Source organism: Myodes glareolus, chromosome 7 (genome assembly GCF_982192425.1).
Source record: "Myodes glareolus chromosome 7, mMyoGla1.1, whole genome shotgun sequence".
NCBI classification, from domain to species: domain Eukaryota; kingdom Metazoa; phylum Chordata; class Mammalia; order Rodentia; family Cricetidae; genus Myodes; species Myodes glareolus.
Genome location: NC_142032.1, coordinates 48722919 through 48745392, shown reverse-complemented (window position 1 = coordinate 48745392; position 22474 = coordinate 48722919). Strand labels below are relative to the sequence as shown.

At 35.6% G+C, this 22474-nt stretch overlaps 1 protein-coding gene across 1 annotated transcript; it reads left to right on the top strand.

The window, feature by feature from the left end:
* Positions 1–9004: 9004 nt before the first annotated feature.
* LOC146893591 (olfactory receptor 5B2-like) lies at positions 9005–9937 on the top strand. Its single transcript, XM_085692631.2, has one exon. The coding sequence runs from the start codon at positions 9005–9007 to the stop codon at positions 9935–9937; it is 933 nt and encodes a 310-aa protein (XP_085548757.2).
* Positions 9938–22474: the final 12537 nt, after the last annotated feature.

The following is a 22474-nucleotide window of genomic DNA, read 5'->3' as shown; positions in this document are numbered from 1 at the left end:
ATGGCATGAGAACCCTAAGACAGACATACATGGATCTGAATTACATGAGACATAGAAAAAGACACAATCTCCTGCTTAAATTAGGACCATGGGGACCATGGAAGAAGGTAGAAGAAGAGCGGAAAGAAATGAAGGGGAGCAGAGAAAAATATGTAGCTCAATAAAAACAATAAAATATAAAAGAAAAAAGTTGTAAAATATAGAGGTAATGAATGTCTCCAAGGTGGGGAGAATGTTGGCAGAAGTAGAGGAGTTAAACTTTAATCAGAATATAGTATATAAAAAATATCTACATGTTGACATCCAGTTATGCCAACACCATTTGTCGAAGATGCTTTCTTTCTTCCACTGAATACTTTTAGCTCCCTTGTCTAAAATCAGGTGTTCATAGGTTTGTGGGTTAATATCCGGGTCTTCAATTCGATTCCATTGATCAATGTCTCTGTTTTTATGCCAATACCAAGCTGTTTTCATTACTGTAGCTCTATAATAGATTTTGAAGTCAGGAATGGTAATGGGTCCAGAAGTTCCTTTATTGTATAGGATTGTTTTGGCTACCTTGGGCTTTTTGTTTTTCCATATAAAGTTGATTATTGTTCTCTCAAGGTCTATGAAGAATTTTGTTGGGATTTTGATGGGGATTGCATTGAATTTATAGATCGCCTTTGGTAGAACTGCCATTTTTACTATGATGATCCTATCCATCTAAGAGCATGGGAGATCCTTCCATTTTCTGGTATCCTCTTCAATTTTTTCTTCAAAGCCTTAAAGTTCCTGTCAAATAGATCTTTCACTTCCTTGGTTAGTGTAACCCCAAGATACTTTATGCTATTTGTAACTATTTTGAAAAATGAAGTTTATCTGATTTCCCTCTTTGCTTCTCTATCTTTTGTGTATAGAAGGGCTACATACTTTTTGGAGTTGATCTTGTATCCTGCTATATCACTGAAGGTATTTATCAGCTGTAGGAGTTCTTTGGTAGAATTTTTGGGGTCACTGATGTACACTATTATATTATCTGCAAATAACAAAAGTTTGACTTCTTCCTTTCCAATTCGAATTCCCTTGATCTCCTTATATTATTGCAATTGCTAGAACTTCAAGCACTATGTTTAAGAGATATGGTGAAAGTGGAGAGCCTTGTCTTGTTCCTGATTCTAGTGTAATGGCTTTGAGTTTCTCTCCATTTAATTTGATATTAGTTGTTGGTTTGCTGTATATTGCTTTTATTGTATTTAGATATCTCTACGCTCGCCAAGACCTTTATAATAAAGGAGTGTTGAATTTTGTTGAATGCTTTTTCAGCATCTAATGAAATGATCATTTGCTTATTTTCTTTCTGTTTATTTATATGATTTTTTTTTGATAGATTTTTGTATGTTGAAACAGCCCTGCATCTCTGGGATGAAGCCTACTTGATCGTAATGGATTATTTTTATGACCTGTTCTTGGATTTGTTTTGCCAGTATTTTATTGAGAATTTTTGCATCGATGTTCATGAGCGAGATTGGTCTGCAATTCTCTATCTTGGTTGGGTCTTTGTGTTGTTTTGGTATCAGGGTGACTGTGGCTTCATAAAAAGAGTTTGGCAATGATTCCTCTGTTTCTATTATATGAAACACCTTCAGGGGTATAGGTATCAGCTCTTCTTGGAATCTCTGGTAAAATTCTGTATTAAAACCATCTGGTCCTGTGCTTTTGTTGGTTGGGAGGTATTTTATGACAGCTTCTATTTCCTCCCAACTTATAGGTCTATTTAAATTGCATACCTGGTCATGATTTATTTTTGGTATATTGTATTTATCTAAAAATAAGTCCATTTCTTTTGCATTTTCCAACTTTGTGGCATATAGGCCTTTGTAGTAAGACCTAATGATTCTCTGAATTTCCTCAGTATCTGTTGTTATGTCCCCCTTTTCATTTCTGACCTTGTTAATTTGCATTTTCTCTCTCCGCCTTTGATTAGTTTGGGTAGGGGCTTGTCAATCTTGTTGATTTTCTCAAAGAACCAGATCTTTGTTTCATTGATTCTTTGGATTGTTTTCTGTGTTTATATTTTGTTGATTTCAGCCCTCAGTTTGATTATTTCCAGTCTTCTACTTCTCCTGGGTGAGTCTGATTTTTCTTTTTTCTAGAACTTTCAGCTGTGCTGTTAAGTGTCTAATGTGAGCTTTCTCTGTTTTTTTTTAAATGTGGGCACTTAGTGTATGAACTTTCCTCTTACCACTGCTTTCACAGTGTCCCATAGGTTTGGATATGTTTTCATTGAATTCAAGGAAGACTTTAATTTATTTATTTATATTTCTTCCCTGACCCAAGTGTTGTTCAGTATTTGACTGTTCAGTTTCCATGAGTTTGTAGGCTTTCTGGGGGTAGAATTGTTATTTAATTCTAACTTTATTCCATACTCATCCAATGAGACACAGGTGGTTACTAAATTTTTTTTGTATCTGTGGAAGTTTGCTTTGTTCCTGAGTAAATTTTCGAGAAGGTTCCATGAGATGCTGAGAAGGTATATTCTTTCCTATTTGGGTGGGATGTTCTATAGATGTCTGTTAAGTCCATTTGATTCATTACCTCCCTTAATTCTCTTATTTCTCTGTTAGGTGTCTGTCTGGTTGACCTGTCCATTGGTGAGAGAGGAGTGTTGAAGTCTACTATTAGTGTGTGGCGTTTGATGTGTGCTTTGAGTTCAAGTAATGTTTCTTTTACCTATGTGGGTGCTTCACATCACTTACAGGCCTGCTTTAATCTCAAGTCCTTTTCTTCATCAATTTCTGTATATGTAATGTTTGATGATTTGAATGAGAATGGGATCATGTGTTGATCATATAGTTAAATGCTTTTTCTCCAGTTGATAGGACTGTTTGGGTAGGATTTGGAGATGTGGCCTTGCTGGAGTATGTGTGTTCTGGGGTGTGGGATTTGAAGTTTCAATAGCCCACATTATTCTCAGTAGGTTATTTCTCTATGCTTTATGATTGTAGATCTGATGTAAGTTACTAGCTACTGCCCAAGTATGGTGTCAGCCTGCTGACATGTTTCTGTCAAGATGGTCAAGGATTTACCCCCAGAAACTGTAAGCTTCATTAAACCCTTTCTTGATACCATCTTTAGCTTCTGTGCTAATTATTATTTAATTTTAAAGCATTTTTGATTGGTGGACAAGTATAGAAGGCAATACAGAATATTAATATATAAAACTGTTACATGTTCAATAATTAATAACTCATGAAAAGACCCACATTCTAATTCAGAAAACACAGTGCTTTTGTGTAGCATGAGGGGCTGGCTTGTTGGGGTATCTGTCCCCACCCGGTAACCCACAGTCGGCAAGCCCCAGAGAAAATCAATCACACAGAGATCTCTATAAGTTATAAAGCTGATTGGCTCATTAGCTCAGGCTTCTTATAAGTCCTTGTAACTTATATTAATCCATCATTATTAACTATGTTAGCCACACGGCTCAGTACCTTTCTCAGCATGGCAGCTCACATGTTGCCTCTTTGGTGGTCTGGGCAGTAATGGAGGAATGCACTTCCTCCTTCCTAGCCTTCTCCTGTTCTAATCACCCCATCTCTGTTTCCTGTCTGGTTGACTTGCCTATACTTCCTGCCTGGCCAATCAGAGCTTTATTAAAATACATGATTGACAGAATACACATAATTTTCCTGCACCATTTCCCTCTTTTTTTTTAAACAAAGGAAAATACCCATAGTCCATTTGTTGGGAATGTGGGCGTAGTATTTCAGGCTACTTCCTGCTGGTTGAGGGCGCTGATAATTTTATGGGGACTTAAAGAAAATTTAGAGTTATAATCAAGTCCTAACTGGAGTATCCTGTGAGTCTTGATCATCTCAGGCAGCAGTCTTGAATCTGTTCTGGATGTAGAACTCTGTCATCTGGGCCATCTGTTCCTATCAGAGATTTCTCAGGTTGTCTTCCTTTATTGAACCTGATTTTTCTTAACTCAGAATGAATCCACAGTCTCTCATTTTCTGTGGAAACAAAAACAAAATCTCTTCTTCAAAGTAACATGCATTTTGACTTCAGTTCTGAAGCCAAGGTATTTTTAAAATACCTATCTTGGGTTAGTTCAGCAGCATTTATAAACAAAAGTCTTTTAGCAGCTGTTGCTCCTTCCTCAGAATTCAAACAATTCAAAGAGAGCATAATAGCACACAGTATCAAGATTCTCTGTGTATTTTCCATTTTTATGCAGCTTTATTTTAACCTCTATTTCTTTTATTTTTACTTTTACTTTTTGAGACAGGTTCTCTGTATATATTTGTCCTGGAATAACTCTGTAGACCAGGCTGTCCTTGAAGTCACAGAGATCCTCCTGTCTCTGCCTCCCCAGTGCTGGAATTAAAGGTGTATGCTACCACACCTTGAACTCAAGAGATCTGTCTCTCTCTGCCTCCCAGGCATTGGGATTAAAGGCCTGTGCTACCACTCCTTGAAGTCACAGAGGTCAATCTACCTCTGTCCCTTGAAGTCACAGAGGTCAACCTATCTCTGCCTCCCAGGCATTGGGATTAAAGGTGTGTGCCACCACACCCAACTTCTCTCTTTCTTTCTTTTTTATTTTTAATGACTTTAACCTTTAGCCTGCATATATTTTTAAGACACTGTAAACCATTTAGAGGTTTTATTCCTCTTTGAATCTCTCTATATATTTCTCTTTTTCTGACCACACGGAGTCTTCAATGGGTAGGACTAAAGCCGTAGCTTTGACAGTTAGATCCAGCCCATTCCTTAGCTTTCCAGCTTCATGACTGAGATACCAGCCAGAGCTGTGTTCACTGCCACAACTCTATGGCGTTTCAAGGTCCCTGCCAGCAAGCAAGCTGTAGCATTCTGCTCACCCACCACACTCAGTCGCACTGCCTGCCTGAAAGAGTCAGAGTTTGCCCTGGCAGAATTGCCCAAAAATCCAACATTTTAAAAACGGTGTAGCTTTTTTCCTGCTATGGCTGAAAACTGAAAAGTATGCTTCAACTTTTCATCAACATCGTTTAAGCGTTTCGTGGCAGGACCTATTAAAAGAGCTGCAAGTTTTGCAGGTAAAGCTGAGTCAGGAAGCCTCTCTTAGACGAGAGTGCTTGCTTGCCTTTAGTAAGCAGAGCAGACCCAAGAAATTGCTGCTTCCAAGAAAATATGCTTGACTCTATTCTTTCCCAAGTTTTCTCAGGCTTTCTGTGGATTCAGTTATTCACATCTGGGTGCCATTTGCAACATCAGTGGCCGGCTTATTGGGGTATCTGTCCCCACCTGGTACCCCACAGTTGGCAAGTCCCAGAGAAAATCAATCACACAGATGTCTCTATAAGTTATTACGCTGATTGGCTCATTAGCTCAGGCTTCTTATTAGTTCTTGTAACTTATATTAACCCATTATTATTATCTATGTTAGCCACATGGCTCAGTACCTTTCTCAGCATGGCAGCTCACATGTTGCCTCTTTGGTGGTCTGGGCAGGAATGGAGGAATGCGCTTCCTCCTTCCTAGCCTTCTCCTGTTCTAATCACCCTGCCTCTATTTCCTGTTTGGTTGACCGCCTATACTTCCTGCCTGGCCAATCAGGGCTTTATTAAAATACATGAATGACAGAAGACACATAATTCTCCCACACCACTTTTGTTTGCATCCCCAAATGGGACTGCTTTTATGAATCAGTTAAGGACTTAGGTAAAGTCATCTGGATTACACTGTTTATCCTAAAACGTATCTCTATGTATCTTCCTACAGTGTGGTTAGAAATGTATAGCTATTGACACATGACTCAGAAAAATTATTAGGGAAACAACTTAAAAGTGATCTGATTATATGTTGGAATACTAGCAGACACTGGAATAAGAAAGATATTGAATGTCTAGATCCTATGGTGAGCCCATGCTGTTATTTGAGAATTACAGACATAAAAATTAAGTAATTGTATATGGTGTGTGTGTGTGAGCGTGTGTGTGTTTGTGTGTTTTTGTGCATAGATATCAGAAAGTCAGAAAGAAAGAGACATCTGTTGTTTGTAATTCATTCCATACAGTTATGGAAGCTGAAAAAATACATTTGGAATTGATTGCTTCACTGACATTTAATAGTAAAGAACATTATTAGTGTCAGCTCTCAAGAATCATTCTCACCATGTCTCTTTTCATTCATCTGTTTTCAAAGATGGTTTGTGTCCTTTTTAAAGCTTCATGCTATCATACTATTTATGGCTTCCACGGTTACTGATAAAAAATCTCTATTATCCTATCTATGAATCTTTCCCCTATGACTGTAAGAAGCTGTGTGTTTCTTGAGCATCTGACAGTATATTTGACCTTAAGTGGTTTCAATGTACTGTGTGTGTCCTGTGTGTGTGTGTGTGTGTGTGTGTGTGTGTCTGTGTGTGTTTGCCTATATATTTATCTCTCTCTGCTTGTATATAATTTTTGACTGGAGGAAGTTTATTCCTTTAACAAATTTGTGTTTTTGGAAATGTTTGAAAGTTTCTTATGGCCATGTATAACTAAAAGCATGAATATATCTCTTGTTGGCAAAAATTAAATCCGAGAATTGAAGAGCAATATAGGTGTCAAGGGAGGAAAGTATTTTCTGAGGAAGGAGCATTGCTGGGGGAAAGGAATGGTGCCAGCATGCAGGGGCAGAAGGTGGTGGAATAATGGACTGACAAAAGTGGGCCAACCGGAACAAAGTTGTAAAATGCTATAATAAAAAGCACATTACTTTGCATACTTATTTAATATAGAGAAAACTGTTTAGGATATGTTCTTTAAGAGAAGAAACTCTTTTCAATAAAAATAAAAATAAATAAAATAAAGTACCCATTAAAACTATTTCCAAAGATTTCTTGATATAGAATGCACCCAAGAGAAAAGAAAATAAAAAGATTTGTTACTAAATTTAAATTTGACAACAATTTAATATAAGTAAAACAAAATTATGTGTGCATATTAGAGTAACCCGTGTGATTCCCACGGGTCATTTAATTGCTTCCTCCACATAATGTTGGGGCAGAAGCTATAGATAGACTCCTGGGAGAAGTCTCTAGCACTTGCTAGGTCTGTATAATTACCTCCATATCTGCATATGGGAGTCTATAAAACACAAATACAAGTTCATACTGCAGTTTTGAAGGAATGAACCTAAGGCCATGCTTCAATGACCAAATTTTTTTTAGTGATAATAGTTAACAGAGGACCAGAAGATTAGATAGGAGCTTCAGAAACGGTGAGAGAAAATATTCAAAGATAAACATTAGACTGATATAGTTGTAAATTGTAAAAATCATCTTGAGATTTTCACTGATATCTCTTATTCAGCTTTACAGCTGTACTCTACAAAATATGTGGCAGAGGCAACATTTTCATGATATTACCAATAAAGCAGAAATAAATTATGGCTAACTTAGACATTGGTCCATATTAATATTCATTCTTCTATGTTCTCAGCACAGAGAACTTAAAATCTTTTAAATACAGTTAGGAAAGCATGTGCTTGTAATTGTATATAAGCATCATTCCATTGCAACTTTATATGAGATTGACTGATCTGGGTGATTAAATTTTTCTCCTCAAGAAAATTGGAAAGGGTAAGTTAAGAAGTATAATTTATGTCAAATCAGGACAGATGTATCCATTCCGAGTTGTTGAAAAGTGAAAATATGTTCAGCAGTTTCCTAAAGCTAAGTTCTAAGTGAGTATAGATGTTTTCACTATAGGTAGTTTATTGATTGCTCTCATGTGATATGCAAAGCTGAGATTTAAAGAACTGGTATGAATGACACTGTTGTTTTATATTAAGAGTATGTTCATCTATTATATTTAGAATATGGTTTTATATCACAGGAGATAACAAAATAAACACAAAACATAAAACATAAAAATAACAAAGAAAAGGAAAAAATCATTATTAAAGTGATAAAATACACATGAATGAATGAACAGAGTTTTGTTTTAGTGTTTTCTCTGAATTCATATCATTGAGAAGAGATAATAAGATCAATCTAACTATTTAAATCAGTTGTTGGCAGGTGACAAATGTTAACTATTGAACTTAATTGAATTCAGAGGTGAAGTTGAAGATATATTTATTTGTTGTTAATTTCTTTCTTTCTTAAGAATTAATTAGAATATGGGCAAAACATTTTTCATTTTATTTATATTTTATGCAATGTATTTTGATAGTTTTCCTTCCTTAACTATTCCTAGATCCTCTCTACCCAACCAACTTTATGTCTTCTCTCTCTCTCTCTCTCTCTCTCTCTCTCTCTCTCTCTCTTCCTCCTTTTAAAAAAAACTCACAAAAGGAAAATCAAACTAAACAATCAAAAAGCAATAGAACACATATTTGAGAAAAATCTCACAAAGACCATGGTGTTCTTTCTGTATAGGCTAATTCCTCCTGTAAATGGTACCTCCTCTGGAGACTTCATCAGAGAAAAGTAACTTTTTATTTTCCAGTTTGTGCCATTCATAGATTGTGCCTTGGTTAGAAGGTTATGCTTGCGTCTTCTGTCCCATCTTCATTTTGGGGCCCTTCTGGCTGTAACTTCTGAATGCTGCCACAGTCTCTGTGAGTTCACATGTATATCAGTCTTGTTGTCTGTGGAAGATACTGTTTCCCTAAAGCAACCCATCTCTTCTGGGTCTTACAATCTTTCTACATCTTCTACATAGGTCCTTCAGCTCTGTGAGGAGAGGTTTAATAAAAACACCCTTTTTAGGAGTAGGTTCTCCAAAGTTTTTCACTCTCTGCACACTTATAAATATCACTTTTAAATTATATGTATTACTTTTTAGATTTATTAGCATGTGACCATATATGTAGCAAACACATGAAATTATAATTCAAAGTCTAGACTTTGGTAGAGAATCTTTGCAAACAAATTATTAATAATATGAATGTCTATATCTTGAGTTTATATTTCTCAATTTCAAGTTCTTTATTGTAATTTCCTTTTCTTTCTCATTGCCACAGAACATCAAGTGACTGGAAGATGACAATGATGAGAAACAGGACAGAAGTAACACAGTTCATCCTCATGGGACTGACCAGTGACCCAGGCCTGCAGCTTCCCCTCTTTATCACTTTCCTTCTCATATACACCGTTACTCTGATTGGTAACCTGGGGATGATTCTGTTGATTTTCTTGGATTCTCGGCTTCATACCCCCATGTACTACTTCCTTGGTAACTTGTCCCTGGTTGATTTTGGCTACTCTTCAGCTGTTACTCCCAAAGTCATGTCTGGTCTCCTAATAGGAGACAAGATCATGTCTTACAATGACTGTGCTGCTCAGATGTTCTTTTTCGCAGCTTTTGCTACTGTGGAAAATTTCTTGTTGGCTTCCATGGCCTATGATCGCTATGCAGCAGTGTGTAAGCCCCTACACTATGCTTCCTCCATGAATACAAGTGTGTGTGTGTGTCTGATCATGGGCTGCTACGTTCTTGGTTTCTTGAATGTCTCCGTCTACACTGGAGATACATTCAGTCTCTTCTTCTGTAAGTCTAATGTGGTTCATCATTTTTTCTGTGATATGCCAGCAGTCATGGCTCTTTCTTGCTCTGATAGACACATAAATGAGCTGGTTCTTATTTTTCTAGCCAGCTTCAATATCTTTTTTGCTCTCATAATAATATTAGTGTCCTATATTATAATTTTTATAATGATCTTTAAGATGCACTCAAGAGCAGGGCATCAGAAAGCTTTATCTACTTGTGCCTCCCACTTCACTGCAGTTTCTATTTTCTATGGAACTATCATCTTCATGTATTTGCAGCCCAGCTCTAGACATGCAATGGACACTGACAAAATAGTGTCTGTGTTCTATACCATGATCATCCCTATGTTGAACCCTCTAGTATACAGCCTGAGAAACAAGGAGGTAAAGAGAGCATTTATGAAAATAGTTTTGAAGGAAAAATAATCATTATGATTATAACATTATATGTTTTGTGGTATAGATGATTAAAATTCATTTTTATCAGGTCTTATGCTTGTGTTTAATTGTATTTACTAATATTAGTTCAAGATCTGACTTCTAATCATGCTCCTGCATATCATTTTCTTTCAAGAATCAGAAAACTTTATATTTAGAAGTGTAATATATCAATACAAATATTTTATTTTTTTGAATTTGATGTTTGAAAAAGAGTCTTCTTATCATTATTAATATATGCAATTATTTCTTTTTGCTTTCTCTTTTTCACTTCACTAGAGTCTTCATTCTCATTGAAATATATTTCTAGGAATGTCCTCTAGGGTGTTTCAATGTTTTCTGAATTTTATTTCAGTAGCCATAAGAATAATGCAAATTTACTATAGATTGAGAAAATTTATCATTAAAATTTTCTGTCCCTGGAATTATCTTTAATTGAATGTGCTTTATAGCTAACTTATTTTTCATACTTGTTTTCTCTTTTCTGAAGTTAGTTTTGTCAATAGACATACATCCATAATTCATATATACACATACTCTCACACACATTGTATAGTCAGAAAATTGTATTTTTTCTGTTCTGCAACATGGTGAATTTCTATTTTTTCTGTTATCTAACATGGTGCTGTGCAGGTTCTATTATACAGCCACCAGTTAGTCTTGTGTCTACTCAAAATTGCAAATTTCAGATAATTTGACAGTTAGTTTCACAGAACAAACCTAAATAAGGAATATACTTCCTCCACAACCTTCAGAGGACACAGAGTTGTTATTAATCTTTTTGTTTTGCAAGAAAGGCCTGATAAAACAATTTATCAATACCTTTAAAGAGCTATATCAACATGTCCCGTACATTTGTATTTCTAAAAAATTCACTGAGATAGAAGAACATTTTAAAGTTTTTTGAACTTACTTTATTCAACCTGCCACTCTATGCCTTACTACTAAGTCTGCTGAATTTTCACATCTACATCACTCTAAGTTCAGTTACCAAATATCATGATGTAACAGATCTGTATAAAATTTTGTGAATGTGGAGAATTATTGAGTTCCCTGAGACATAATCACCCACGTGTAAAAGTTGATGCTGCTGCTAAACAGGACATTGTGGAAGCATTCCAGGGCAAATTAAAAATAGCTTCTTTTTCTATCATTGGCAGGAATTAACAAAATCATTTACTATCAATACAGCTGTGAATCAAATACTAGAATGTGTGTTAACTGCTAGAATGATGAAACCATAGCTCACATCAAAGATTTGAGTCCACTGCTGATGTAAGTTAAGCTTAGTAATTCACTGTTAAATTCCAAGAGCCATTGTTTTCTGCAAAGAATAAGAGGATGAGCTAAATACTATACAGTGAAGTTACATAGCCAATCATCTTTTAAGATCTCAATGGTGGGATCAGCTTCTACAATCTTCTAGTAAATACATTTTGCTATGTAACATGCTCTGTTTTCCCCCTTAATTCTTCTCACTTTCTTTCTACCTACCCTTCTATCCAGATCCACATACTTTTCGTTTCTAAGAAATAATAAAAATAAATAAAATAAGTTAAAGTAAAAGCAAACAAATGAATCAGAATTTTTTAAAAAAACAGAATATCAACAGTCAAATAAACAGAAGAAACATGTATAGTTGCAAACACATGCATTTGCAAACACAGAAATCCCATAAAACCACAAAACTGGTAACCATAGTATATATGCCAAGATCCTGCAAAGTTAAAAAATGCCCCAACACAGCATTTGAAAAAAGAAAGCCATTGAATTCAGTTTGCAATGGCCATCTACTACTGGGCATACAACCTACTCTTAACTGTGGTTTGCTTCCCTGGTGAGACTTCCTTTGATAAGGTTATTTTTTTTATTTGCAAGTGGTACTTTAATGAACATAGCTCCTTTATTATGGAAGAAAGTTTGTGTATAATTATTTCAGCTACAAGAATCCTTTGGATACAGACTATTAAAGACCCTGTGCAAGTTTTATGAGTTCAGATGTGTTAAGACCTCCTATGTGTAGAAGGTCTTATTTTCTTGATATTCTCTACCCTCTCTGTCTCTTAAACTCTTTCTATTTCCATTTCTGCAGAACTCCCCAACTGTCAAATTGACTATGTTTGTTAAGTCCATTAAAATATACCTTTCAGGATGTGATCTAAGATGTTTCCATATTTGTTGTGTTTTTTTTCAGCAGTCCTAAAAATCTAAAGCAAATCATTAGCTTATTATTTTCTTTCAACTCAGATATTACTATGAGCTATGTATTGGGAGAATTTAGCACTAGTATTCCCTATCTCTGGAATTGTCTTCATTTGAATGTTTTTATTACTAACTTCATTTCTGTATTTTTTCTCTTTTTTGAAGTTAATTTTGCTAATGTGCATACATTCACAAATAATATTCTTTTCTGTTATGCAACATGATGCTTTGTAGGTTGTATAGAATATTCTGCTATAGAGTGGTCTGCTGTTATTGCTTCCAACTCAGAATTAAAAAGTTCAGATCATTAGATATATGGTCTCAATGAAAAAATTTCAATGAAGAATATATTGTCCCACACAATCTGAAGAAGACACAGATGTTGTGAATCTTTTATTTTGAATAAAAGGACATATATAACAATTTATCCTTAACAATGGAAGAACTATGTCAATATACTCCATACTATTATATTTCTAAAAAACTCATTGATATTAAAGACCTTTGAAAATTTCTTGAATTGACTTTCTACATTATTTCTACTTTTGTACATGACATTATGTGTGTCTTACTCATAAGTCTACTGAAGTTTTTCATATTTATCACTAAGTTTATATATCAAAATTTCATAATGTAATAGAACTGTGCAAAATTTTCTACACTGGGAAAATGATGAAGTTTCCTGAAACATAATCGCCCAAGTGTAAATGCTTAGTGGAGAAATCAAAATAACTTTTCTTACTATTCCTTGACAAGAATGAAACAAATAATTTGTTATTAATATATCTGTGAGACAAGTACAAGAATGAGTGGTAATTTCTAGACAAATGAAGTTTAAAGACAAATGTGAAATAGCTCACATAATAGGTGTTAATTTGAGTCAACTGCAGAGTAAACATGCTTAGCAATCATTTGTTATATTCCAAGGGCCATTGTGTTTCTGTAGATGCTTATCAGATGAGTTCAGTAATACATGGGGACTGTTACATACCTATCCATCTTTTAAGACCTTAATTGTGTCACCAACTTCTGCAATCTTCTAGTGGTTTTATATTACTTATGCTTTAACACTTGCTATATAAATGCAGTTCAAGCAATTTCCAGAAAAGTTATGTGAACATGTTAATTATGACATTTGCTTAGTGTAACTTTTTCAATTATGTGTTCTGAGACTTAGGAAATAACCATAAGACAAGTTGTGGTCTTCAGATACAGTAGATAATGTGATGAGAGGAAAGTAGAGTTATAGAACAATGAAGTAGGCCTAGAGATAAGAAATTTTCTCAAAAACAGCTTCTGGTGAAGCCTAATTTGCTGTTTTGAAAAGACAGACTATATTTGATGATCATATCTTGGGTGTATGCTGTATGACAGCTTTGGATGCATGGAACAAGGTTGAAGAATCAAAAAAGAGGTCTCAGATATTTTCCAAAATTATATAGTGCTTAAAATTAACTGTGGTAAGCCAGGATATCAGAAAAGTGATTGGAGGCAAGGTATTCCTAGAAACAATGTTTTCTCTGGTAGTAATTCAAACAAAATGTTGCATCTGAAATATGCATAAAGAATGGAAAAGACCAGCATTGAACTAATGAATTCTGATTGACAAGAGACAGACAATGTAATCCTTTGCTATTAGGAAACGTCTTAGGAGAGACACATAGAACAAGTATTTTGGCAAACTTTTATAAATGATCAAAACCCAAAGCTAAAACTTTGAATAAATGGCAATGTAATTAAAGTTTTACTAGATACAGGTATAAATGAAACAATAACTATATCAACTTCTTTGCATTTAGATTGGTCTTCTTTAGGAATTAAATATTCAACTTGTAGTGAATGAAACCTTATCTCAGGTAAAACAAATTAAAAGGGGGTTCAAATGTATAGGATCATAAGAATAAGTAGGGAAATTAAAGCCATATGTAGCAAAGATAACAGTGAACTTATGGGAATGTGATTTGTGACAGAAATAGAAAAAACAGGTTAATATTCCTCCAATCTTAGAAACCAACCATAAACTAAAGTATGCATGAGAGAAAAATATTAAAAGGTGTTATCAAGGACATTCACCTATCAACCAGGTTTTACATAATCAAGGCACAGAAGCTCCTGATCTTTCAATGGTACCAGCAGTCCTACATTTAAAATAGTTAACTGATAAACATGTCCAGGTGGAACAATGATCTTTGGCATCAGAAAAATTAGGCATTTGAACAGCTAGTGAACTAAAAACTTACATAGTGAAGTCCTTGGCATTCTTCTATATTTGCTATTGAAAAGAAATCTGGAAAAAAGAAAATGGTAAGAGATTTAAGAGCTATTAGTAAGGTGATCAGTCAATGGGATATTAATATCCTGCAATTTCCTTGAATTCTTTACTAGCTGAAGTATGGTTTTTATGGTGATTGATTTAAAAGACAGATTCATTTACTATACATTTACAAGAATAGGATAGAGAAATATTTGCCTTCATAATGCCTGCTTAAAATTCCAAATCTGTTAAAAGGTATAAATGGAATATTCTTTCACAAAAGGTGCTAAAGAGACCCACCACTGTGTCAATATTTTGTACAACAGCAATTGGAAATAATTTTAAACAGGTTCCTCATTTTGTAATTTGTCAATATATGGAATCCTACTAACTGATTCAGATACAGATATCTTAAAAAAATGTTTGAAGAGGTAAATGGGGTTTTTTTGCCCTTTTGGTGATTACAATTTATCCTCAGAAACACAAAAAGGAGATTCTATTAATTACTTATTATATAAGATTGTTTTAAAAAAATTTACCCCTAGAAAGTACAAATCAGGAGAGATCAATTATGAACTCTTAATGATTTTCAAAACTTATTGGGAGATATTAATTGGTTATGGTCCACAATTGAATTGGCAACTCTAGAACTAAGTAATTTATTTCAAACATTAAAATGTGATAAGAACCTAAATAGTCCAAGAAAATTATCAGCTAATGCTGAAGAAGAATTAGCTTTGGTAGAAAAGAAATATCAAGATACACATGTGGCTCATTTGTATTTAGAGATTGATTTTCATCATGGCTATGCTACTTGCTATGCATAATCCTTCAGGAATTCTAATGTAAATAGATAATATTGTAGAATGGATATTTTTGTTACACAGAGTATAAAATTAAAGACCTATGTAGAAAATGTTTCTGAATTGATACTGAAAGGAAAATTAAGTCTTTGTCAATGAACAGAAATAGACCAAATAGAAATAGTCATACCTTTTAATAAGGCTAGAATTGCTTCATTATGAGAAGAAAATAAAAACTGACAAAGAGCTTGTAGTAATTTCTTGGTAGAGATTAGCAACAAGTATCCCCAAAGCAAAAGAATTCAGTTTACAAAAAAAAACTCATTTCCCTCTTCACATTGTATGGAGAACATCAATTTCTGCAGCCCATGTATTCTTTATTGAAGCAAATAAATCAGGAAAGCAAGGTTTAAAGTCAGAATTATATGCTATATTCATGGATTGATTCTCCAGAGCCTCTTATATAGTAACAGACTCTCAAAATATAGAGTTGTTTTATATATCAATACCACTGAACTTATTTCAGATGATTCAGAATTAACTTTTATATTTAATCAAATAAAATACATAATCAGAAACAAAAAACATCCCTTATATATAACACATATCAGATTTCATACATGTCTACGGGGATCCCTAGCACAAGGCAATGATGGTATTGATCAGATAATAGTAGGAAATGTGATAGAAGCCTCAGAAATTTATAAGAAATACCATGTTAATAGCAAAGGTTTGGAGAAAGATTTTTCTATCACTAGTAACAAGTCAAGGGTATTATAAGGGAATGCCCTACATGTTTTTGTATAATCAAGCTTCATTTTCTATAGGAACTAACCCAAAATGTATTGAAAGAAATAAAATTTGGCAAATTCATGTATCCCATTTTGTAAAGTTTGGAAAATTAAAGTATGTCCATCATGCAATAGATATATAGGCAGAATTTCAATGGGTGACTGCTTCAAGTTCTGAAAATGCTGATTCTATAATTATAAATTATTAGAAGTAATGGACTTTAGGGGATACCTGTACAAATTTTCTGCGGGAGTACCTTCCACTGCTTCAGCCAATAGTCACTGAAGCATGAGCCCACAGTGTTGCGGGAACGCCTTCCACTCTGTCAGCCAATAACTGCTTAAATACCAGCCCACTGGGTCGTGGTATATTTCTCTTTTAAAAAGAGCCACAGTTCTTGGCTCTGGCCTCTTGGTTCCAGCGCTTGGTTCTGGCTCCTGCTCCTGGCTCCTGCTCCAGCGACTAGGCTCCCTTCCTGACGGTTTATGGAGTATATAAGTTTTACCCCCCAATATAAATACCCTCTTAAAACATAATTTATATGGGATTTTTTCGCCATTATTTGGCGCTTGGACGTGGACCCTTTTTCCCACCTTGTGGCGCGGCCCTAGCAGCCTGAGTGCACACAGCACCTTGGCGGCCCCAAGGTCTTTACAGTAAAGCCAGCACTGGATCCCAGCTCCGTTCAATACAATCAGACGGGGGAATTTCCTGCTTCTGCAAACACTGCGGAACTAGGGCAAGTGGCAACTCTACTCCCACTCAGGCAGTGCATTCCCTGCAGCCCTGGCTGAGTTTGGCTTGTGCTGCTAGCCTGAAAGAAACCTCTGGATTTGACTATATATATATTTCAGAATCTTTCCAGGTCAGCGCCATTGCCACGTGGATTCAGGTGTGCCCCTGCCACTTACTGGCAGGCAAGGGTCATTACAGGTAAGACTTTTCTTTTTCGTTGGAAACAAATAAATAAACACAATTTCTTTTGATTGAACATGTCAGAAAATATTACTATCCAAAAAGAGTTTGGAGATTTCAAGGAGGAGACTAGATCAGAGTTTGGAGTTTTCAAGCAGGAGACTAGATCAGAGTTTGGAGTTCTCAAGGAGGAGACTAGATCTTTGTCTGAAATGACTCAGTTGACTGACCAAAATATCAAGAAGGTACAGTCTGCTATTGCTTCTTTAGAAGGGAGCTTTACTGCTCTGGAGGAGGAGACAATCAAAATGACTCATAACCTCCAGTCCATGACTGTAAGTGCTGAAACATTAGCTGAGAGGATTATAACCATTGAATGTGAAAATCGGACTTTATCAAAAGGGTATGATAGATTAATTGACAGGATTTCCATACAAGAAGGCATAGTACATGCCATGAGGATTATGTCCAAGGAGGATTTGGTATCTCTAACGGACAAGCTCCATACCTTAGAATCGTTAATGATGGCTTTGGAGCATAATACTGGACAGGAGATTCAGGACTTACAGAAGGCAATGGTGAGCAGATTTAATAAGATTGAGGAAATCATAGACTCTGATGAACAGGAGCAAAAGGTAGAAAGGCAACATTCACCTCAAAAAACTCTCAGTCTACATAGAGTTATACCTGCCTTTCCAGTAATAACATCAGCAAAGATAACTGGCTCCAAAATCCCTAAGGTCATTAAAGAACATACATGGGAGCCTGTACGTATGAATGATCTGAAAGAATTTAAATAAGCAATTGTGAATTATGGACTACATTCATCCTTTGTTAGGGAGATGTTAAAATCCTGGGTTCTGAGCAGTAGGGCCACCTCTCAAGATTGGAACCAACTCACGTCAGCTGTACTCGAGAACGGACCTTTATGGCATTTCAAATGTCTATTCAAACAAAAGACCAGACTTTTACAACAACAAGAATCAGCAAAAGGAATTGAGGTTTATCTAGATCAAATTCTAGGTGAAGGACTTTACTCTGATCCTCAGGAACAAGCTCTTTATGATAAAAACATTTTATCCATATGTGCTACAGCAGCTCTAAGGGCCTGGGACAGGGTTCAAGACTCAGGTCAGAGAGTAGAATCGTATATCAGGGTCAAACAGGGTCAGAGAGAACCCTTTAGTGACTTTTTACAAAAACTAACTAAGGCTGTACAAATAGGGATACCTGATCCAGAAGCAAAAAATATAGTAATTTATATTACTGGCTTATGAGAATGCCAATGTAGAATGCAAATGGATCCTGGGGCCTTTAAAGATCAGATCAGCACCTTTGAATGAATGGGTTTTGCATACAATGAATATTGATACACTTAATTATGGCAATGAAACATGGGTGCAAGAAGCAATTCCCAAAGGTAAAAGGAGACATCAGATTACAAAATGCTTTCATTGTGGCAAAATGGGGCACATGAAAAGGGACTGCAGACAATGGAATTCCAGGAATAATGTCTCCTCTAGAAATAACAGGAAGAGGAGGACTCAGCCTTCAGGATTATATAGGTGATGTGGAAAGGGCAGGCATTGGACGAATGAGTGTAGGTCAACAAGAAATAAAGAGGGCAACCCGTTGCCATCGGAAAACTCAATAGGGGGGCCTCTCAAAAGCCCCCATGGCAAATGTGGTTCAGTCATTTCTGACCAATGCAGAGAACATGCCTCTTCAGGGAAATTAGAATGCCCCATGCCTGCTGTTAAATGCAATAACGGCCTGAAGGATGAGATAAATGTGGTGAATGAATCAAGAAATCTAAGAGGACAAAGTAAATGGATATTCTGGCAGACTTCTATAAATGAACGAAGACCACAGCTAAGAGTGTGTGTAAATGGCAAATTTATTACTGGCATACTGGACACAGGTGCAGATGTAAGTATCATTACTCCAGAATCTTGGCATTTGCATTGGCCTCTTCAGGAGGTAGATATTCAGTTCTTAGGAATTGGAACCCTATCTTGAGTAAGACAAAGCACGAGATGGGTCAATTGTATAGGTACAGATGGACAAATAGGAAAATTAAGGCCATATGTAGCCAATATTGCAGAAAATTTATGGGACCGTGACCTATTGAAGCAATGGAATACCCAAATTAACATTCCTGATGCTTCCAGAGCCTATATTTCTGAGGACAATATTACAAGATATTACAGATGGTAGAAACCAGTCATTAGAGCTATACAAGAACACAACACAATTGATGGCCCTTCAGCGGTACCAACAGCCTTGCCTCTACAATGGTTGACTGATAAACCAATATGGACTAAACAGTGACCTTTAGCTGAGAAAAGGTTACAGGCTTTAGAACAGCTGGTACAAGAACAATTAGATGCTGGACATATAGAAGAATCTACCAGCCCTTGGAACTCTCCTGTATTTGTTGTTAGGAAAAAAATTGGTAAATGGAGAATGGTGACAGATTTTAGAGCTATCAACAAGGTTATTCAACCTATGGGCCCTCTGCAATCTGGAATTCTTCTGCCGTCCCTGTTACCAAAGGGATGGCCTCTTATAGTTATTGGTCTGAAAGATTGTTTCTTCACTATTCCATTACAGGAAAAAGATAAAGAAAAATTTGCTTTCACAGTGTCTACTTATAATAACTCTCAGCCTGCAAGGATGTACCAGTGGACCGTCCTCCCACAGGGAATGTTAAACTCTCCCACACTGTGCCAAGATTTTGTAAGCCAATCATTGAAAATTATACACAAACAATTTCCTAAGTCCATAATATAACACTATATGGATGATATCCTGATATCTGATCAAAACAAAGACATTTTAGAAAGGCTGTTTGAAGAAGTAAAAATAGTATTACCTAAATGGGGATTGCAAATTGCTCCTGAAAAAAATTCAGAGAGGAGATTCTGTTAATTATTTAGGTTATAAAATAGGTTTACAAAGAATTAAGACTCAAAAGGCACAAATCAGGAGAGACCAGTTACGAACTCTTAATGACTTTCAAAGATTAGGAGACATTTCCAGTCTACGACCAGTTGTTGGGATAACACCTGAACTAATAATTCATTTAAACAAAACCTTAGGTGGTGACAAATATTTGAATAGTTCCAGAGAGTTAACAGCTGAAGCAGAAAAGGAACTGAAGATGGTTGAGGAAAAATTACAGGAGGCACATGTAGATAGGATGGCTCCAAATCTTAGTTGCATTCTAGTCATATTGCCTTCCAGAATTTCTCCTACGAGAATTTTAACGCAGAGGGAAGATGCTATTTTAAAATGGATCTTTTTACCACACAAACCAAGTAAAAAAATTAAAAACTTATGTGGAAAAAGTCTCTGAATTTATTATAAAAGGAAAATTGAGACTTCGTCAATTAGCACGTATAGACCCAGCAGAAATTATAGTGCCTTTCACTGCTGATGAGATAAAAAAAAAGTTGTGGGAAGACAATGATCCATGGCAAAGAGCTTGTGCTATTTTTTTGGGAGAAATCAATAACAATTACCCCAAAAGCAAGAGACAAAACTTTTTAAAGAGAACTTCTTGGATCCTCCCTCGAATTGTCCATGATGCTCCAATATTTGGAGCCCATAGATTTTATACCGATGCTAATAAATCAGGGAAAGCAGGTTACAAATCAGAAGAATTGAATAAAGTGGAACAAAGTCTTTATGATTCTGTACAAAAGGCAGATTTATATGCCATCTTTATGGTTCTTACGGATTTTATAAAACCTCTTAATATAACTACTGACTCACAATATAGAGAAAGAGTTATTTTGCACATTGAAACTGCTGAATTTTTACCTGCTGATACAGAACTGACCTCATTGTTTATCCAGGTACAGGACATTATCAGTAACAGGCTCTGCCCTATGTATATAAAGCATATCCGATCCCAAATGGGTCTGCCAGGTCCTCTAGCACAAGGTAATGCAGATATTGAACACTTATTGATTGGTAGTGTGCTGCAGACATCTGTTCATAAAAAACATCGTGTCAATAGCAAAGGCTTGAAAAAAGAGTTTTTTATTACATGGCAACAAGCTAAGGAGATTGTAAAGAAATGCCCTACTTGCTCTTTTTATAACCAAACACTATTGCCTGCAGGGACTAATCCAAAGGGTATTAAAAGGAATAAAATTTGGCAGATGGATGTTTTTCACTTTTCAGAATTTGGCAAATTAAAATATGTACATCACACCATTGACACATACTCAGGTTTCCAATGGGCAACTGCTTTAAGCTCGAAAAAGCTGATTCAGTAATCACTCATTTATTAGAAGTTATGGCCATCATGGGTATACCTACACAGATAAAGACGAATAATGGTCCAGCTTATGTTTCTAGGAAAATGACACAATTTTTTGCCTATTATAATATTAAGCATGTTACAGGTATACCATACAATCCTATGTGTCAAGCAGTTATAGAAAGATCAAATCAAACTATAAAAGATATGTTGAACAAACAGAAGGGGGTGGAAAATATCCCCAGGAATAGGTTACATAATGCTTTATTAACCTTGAATTTTCTCAATGCTAATGAGAAGGGGACAACGGCTGCAGAAAGACATTGGATATTGGAAAATCTGCTGAATTATATCAACCAATAAATTTCAAGGATGTGCTGACCTCACAATGGAAGCCAGAAGATGTGCTGCATTGGGGAAGGGGTTTTGCTCTTGTTTCCACAGGAGAAGAAAAATTGTGGATACCATCAAAATTAATAAAGGTTAGATCTGAAGAGAAGAAACTCCTTGGAAAGGAGAAATGACATCATCTAAAATGATGATGACCATACAGGTGGTAAGAAAAACATAAAATGGGGGCAGGGTTCTGTTCTTATCTCCACAGGAAAACACTCATCTTTGAAAAATTCAAAGGACCCTGGATGTTTGAATACTGACAGATGGAAAAATAACTACCCAATATGGATTATCAAGAAAACTGAATAGGTTCTGTGAGTATGAAGCTCTGGAATATACTAAATCATATTTCTGAATTTATAGAGCTGGTTTTGGAGTTGGACTCTTGTCTTGGTCCCTCTCTAATTCCAAGCCAGTTGTTAAGAGAAAAAACCCAGAGTTTCTGGAGTTTCTGTTTTATGTCAAGAGCCATGATATGAGACAGAAAGAAATATGAGTTTAGAAAACATCTTTGCTTTTCTTCATATCTATCATACTTTTTATTGAATATGTCTATCATACCTTTCATTGAATATATGTTTGTATATGTCTATATAATTAATGTTTAAGTTTTCCACAATGAGCAATGAGTTTTTCGTGCACTGACTTTTGAAGTTTCCAGGAAGAAGATGGGACCCCCATAACAACAACTCCACTCGGTTGATATGACGTCATGATACTGATAGTGCTACTACAAGTCCTGTTCCGGGTATCAGCTGCACAGATGATTCCAACTTGGTTAGCTGAAATGGAGCACATCTTGAACATTCTGGCCAGACCTCCACAAAATACTCAGAGACTGTTTGCAATTTTAAAAGACATTGATTTTGAAATTTAACCATCATTTTACTTTC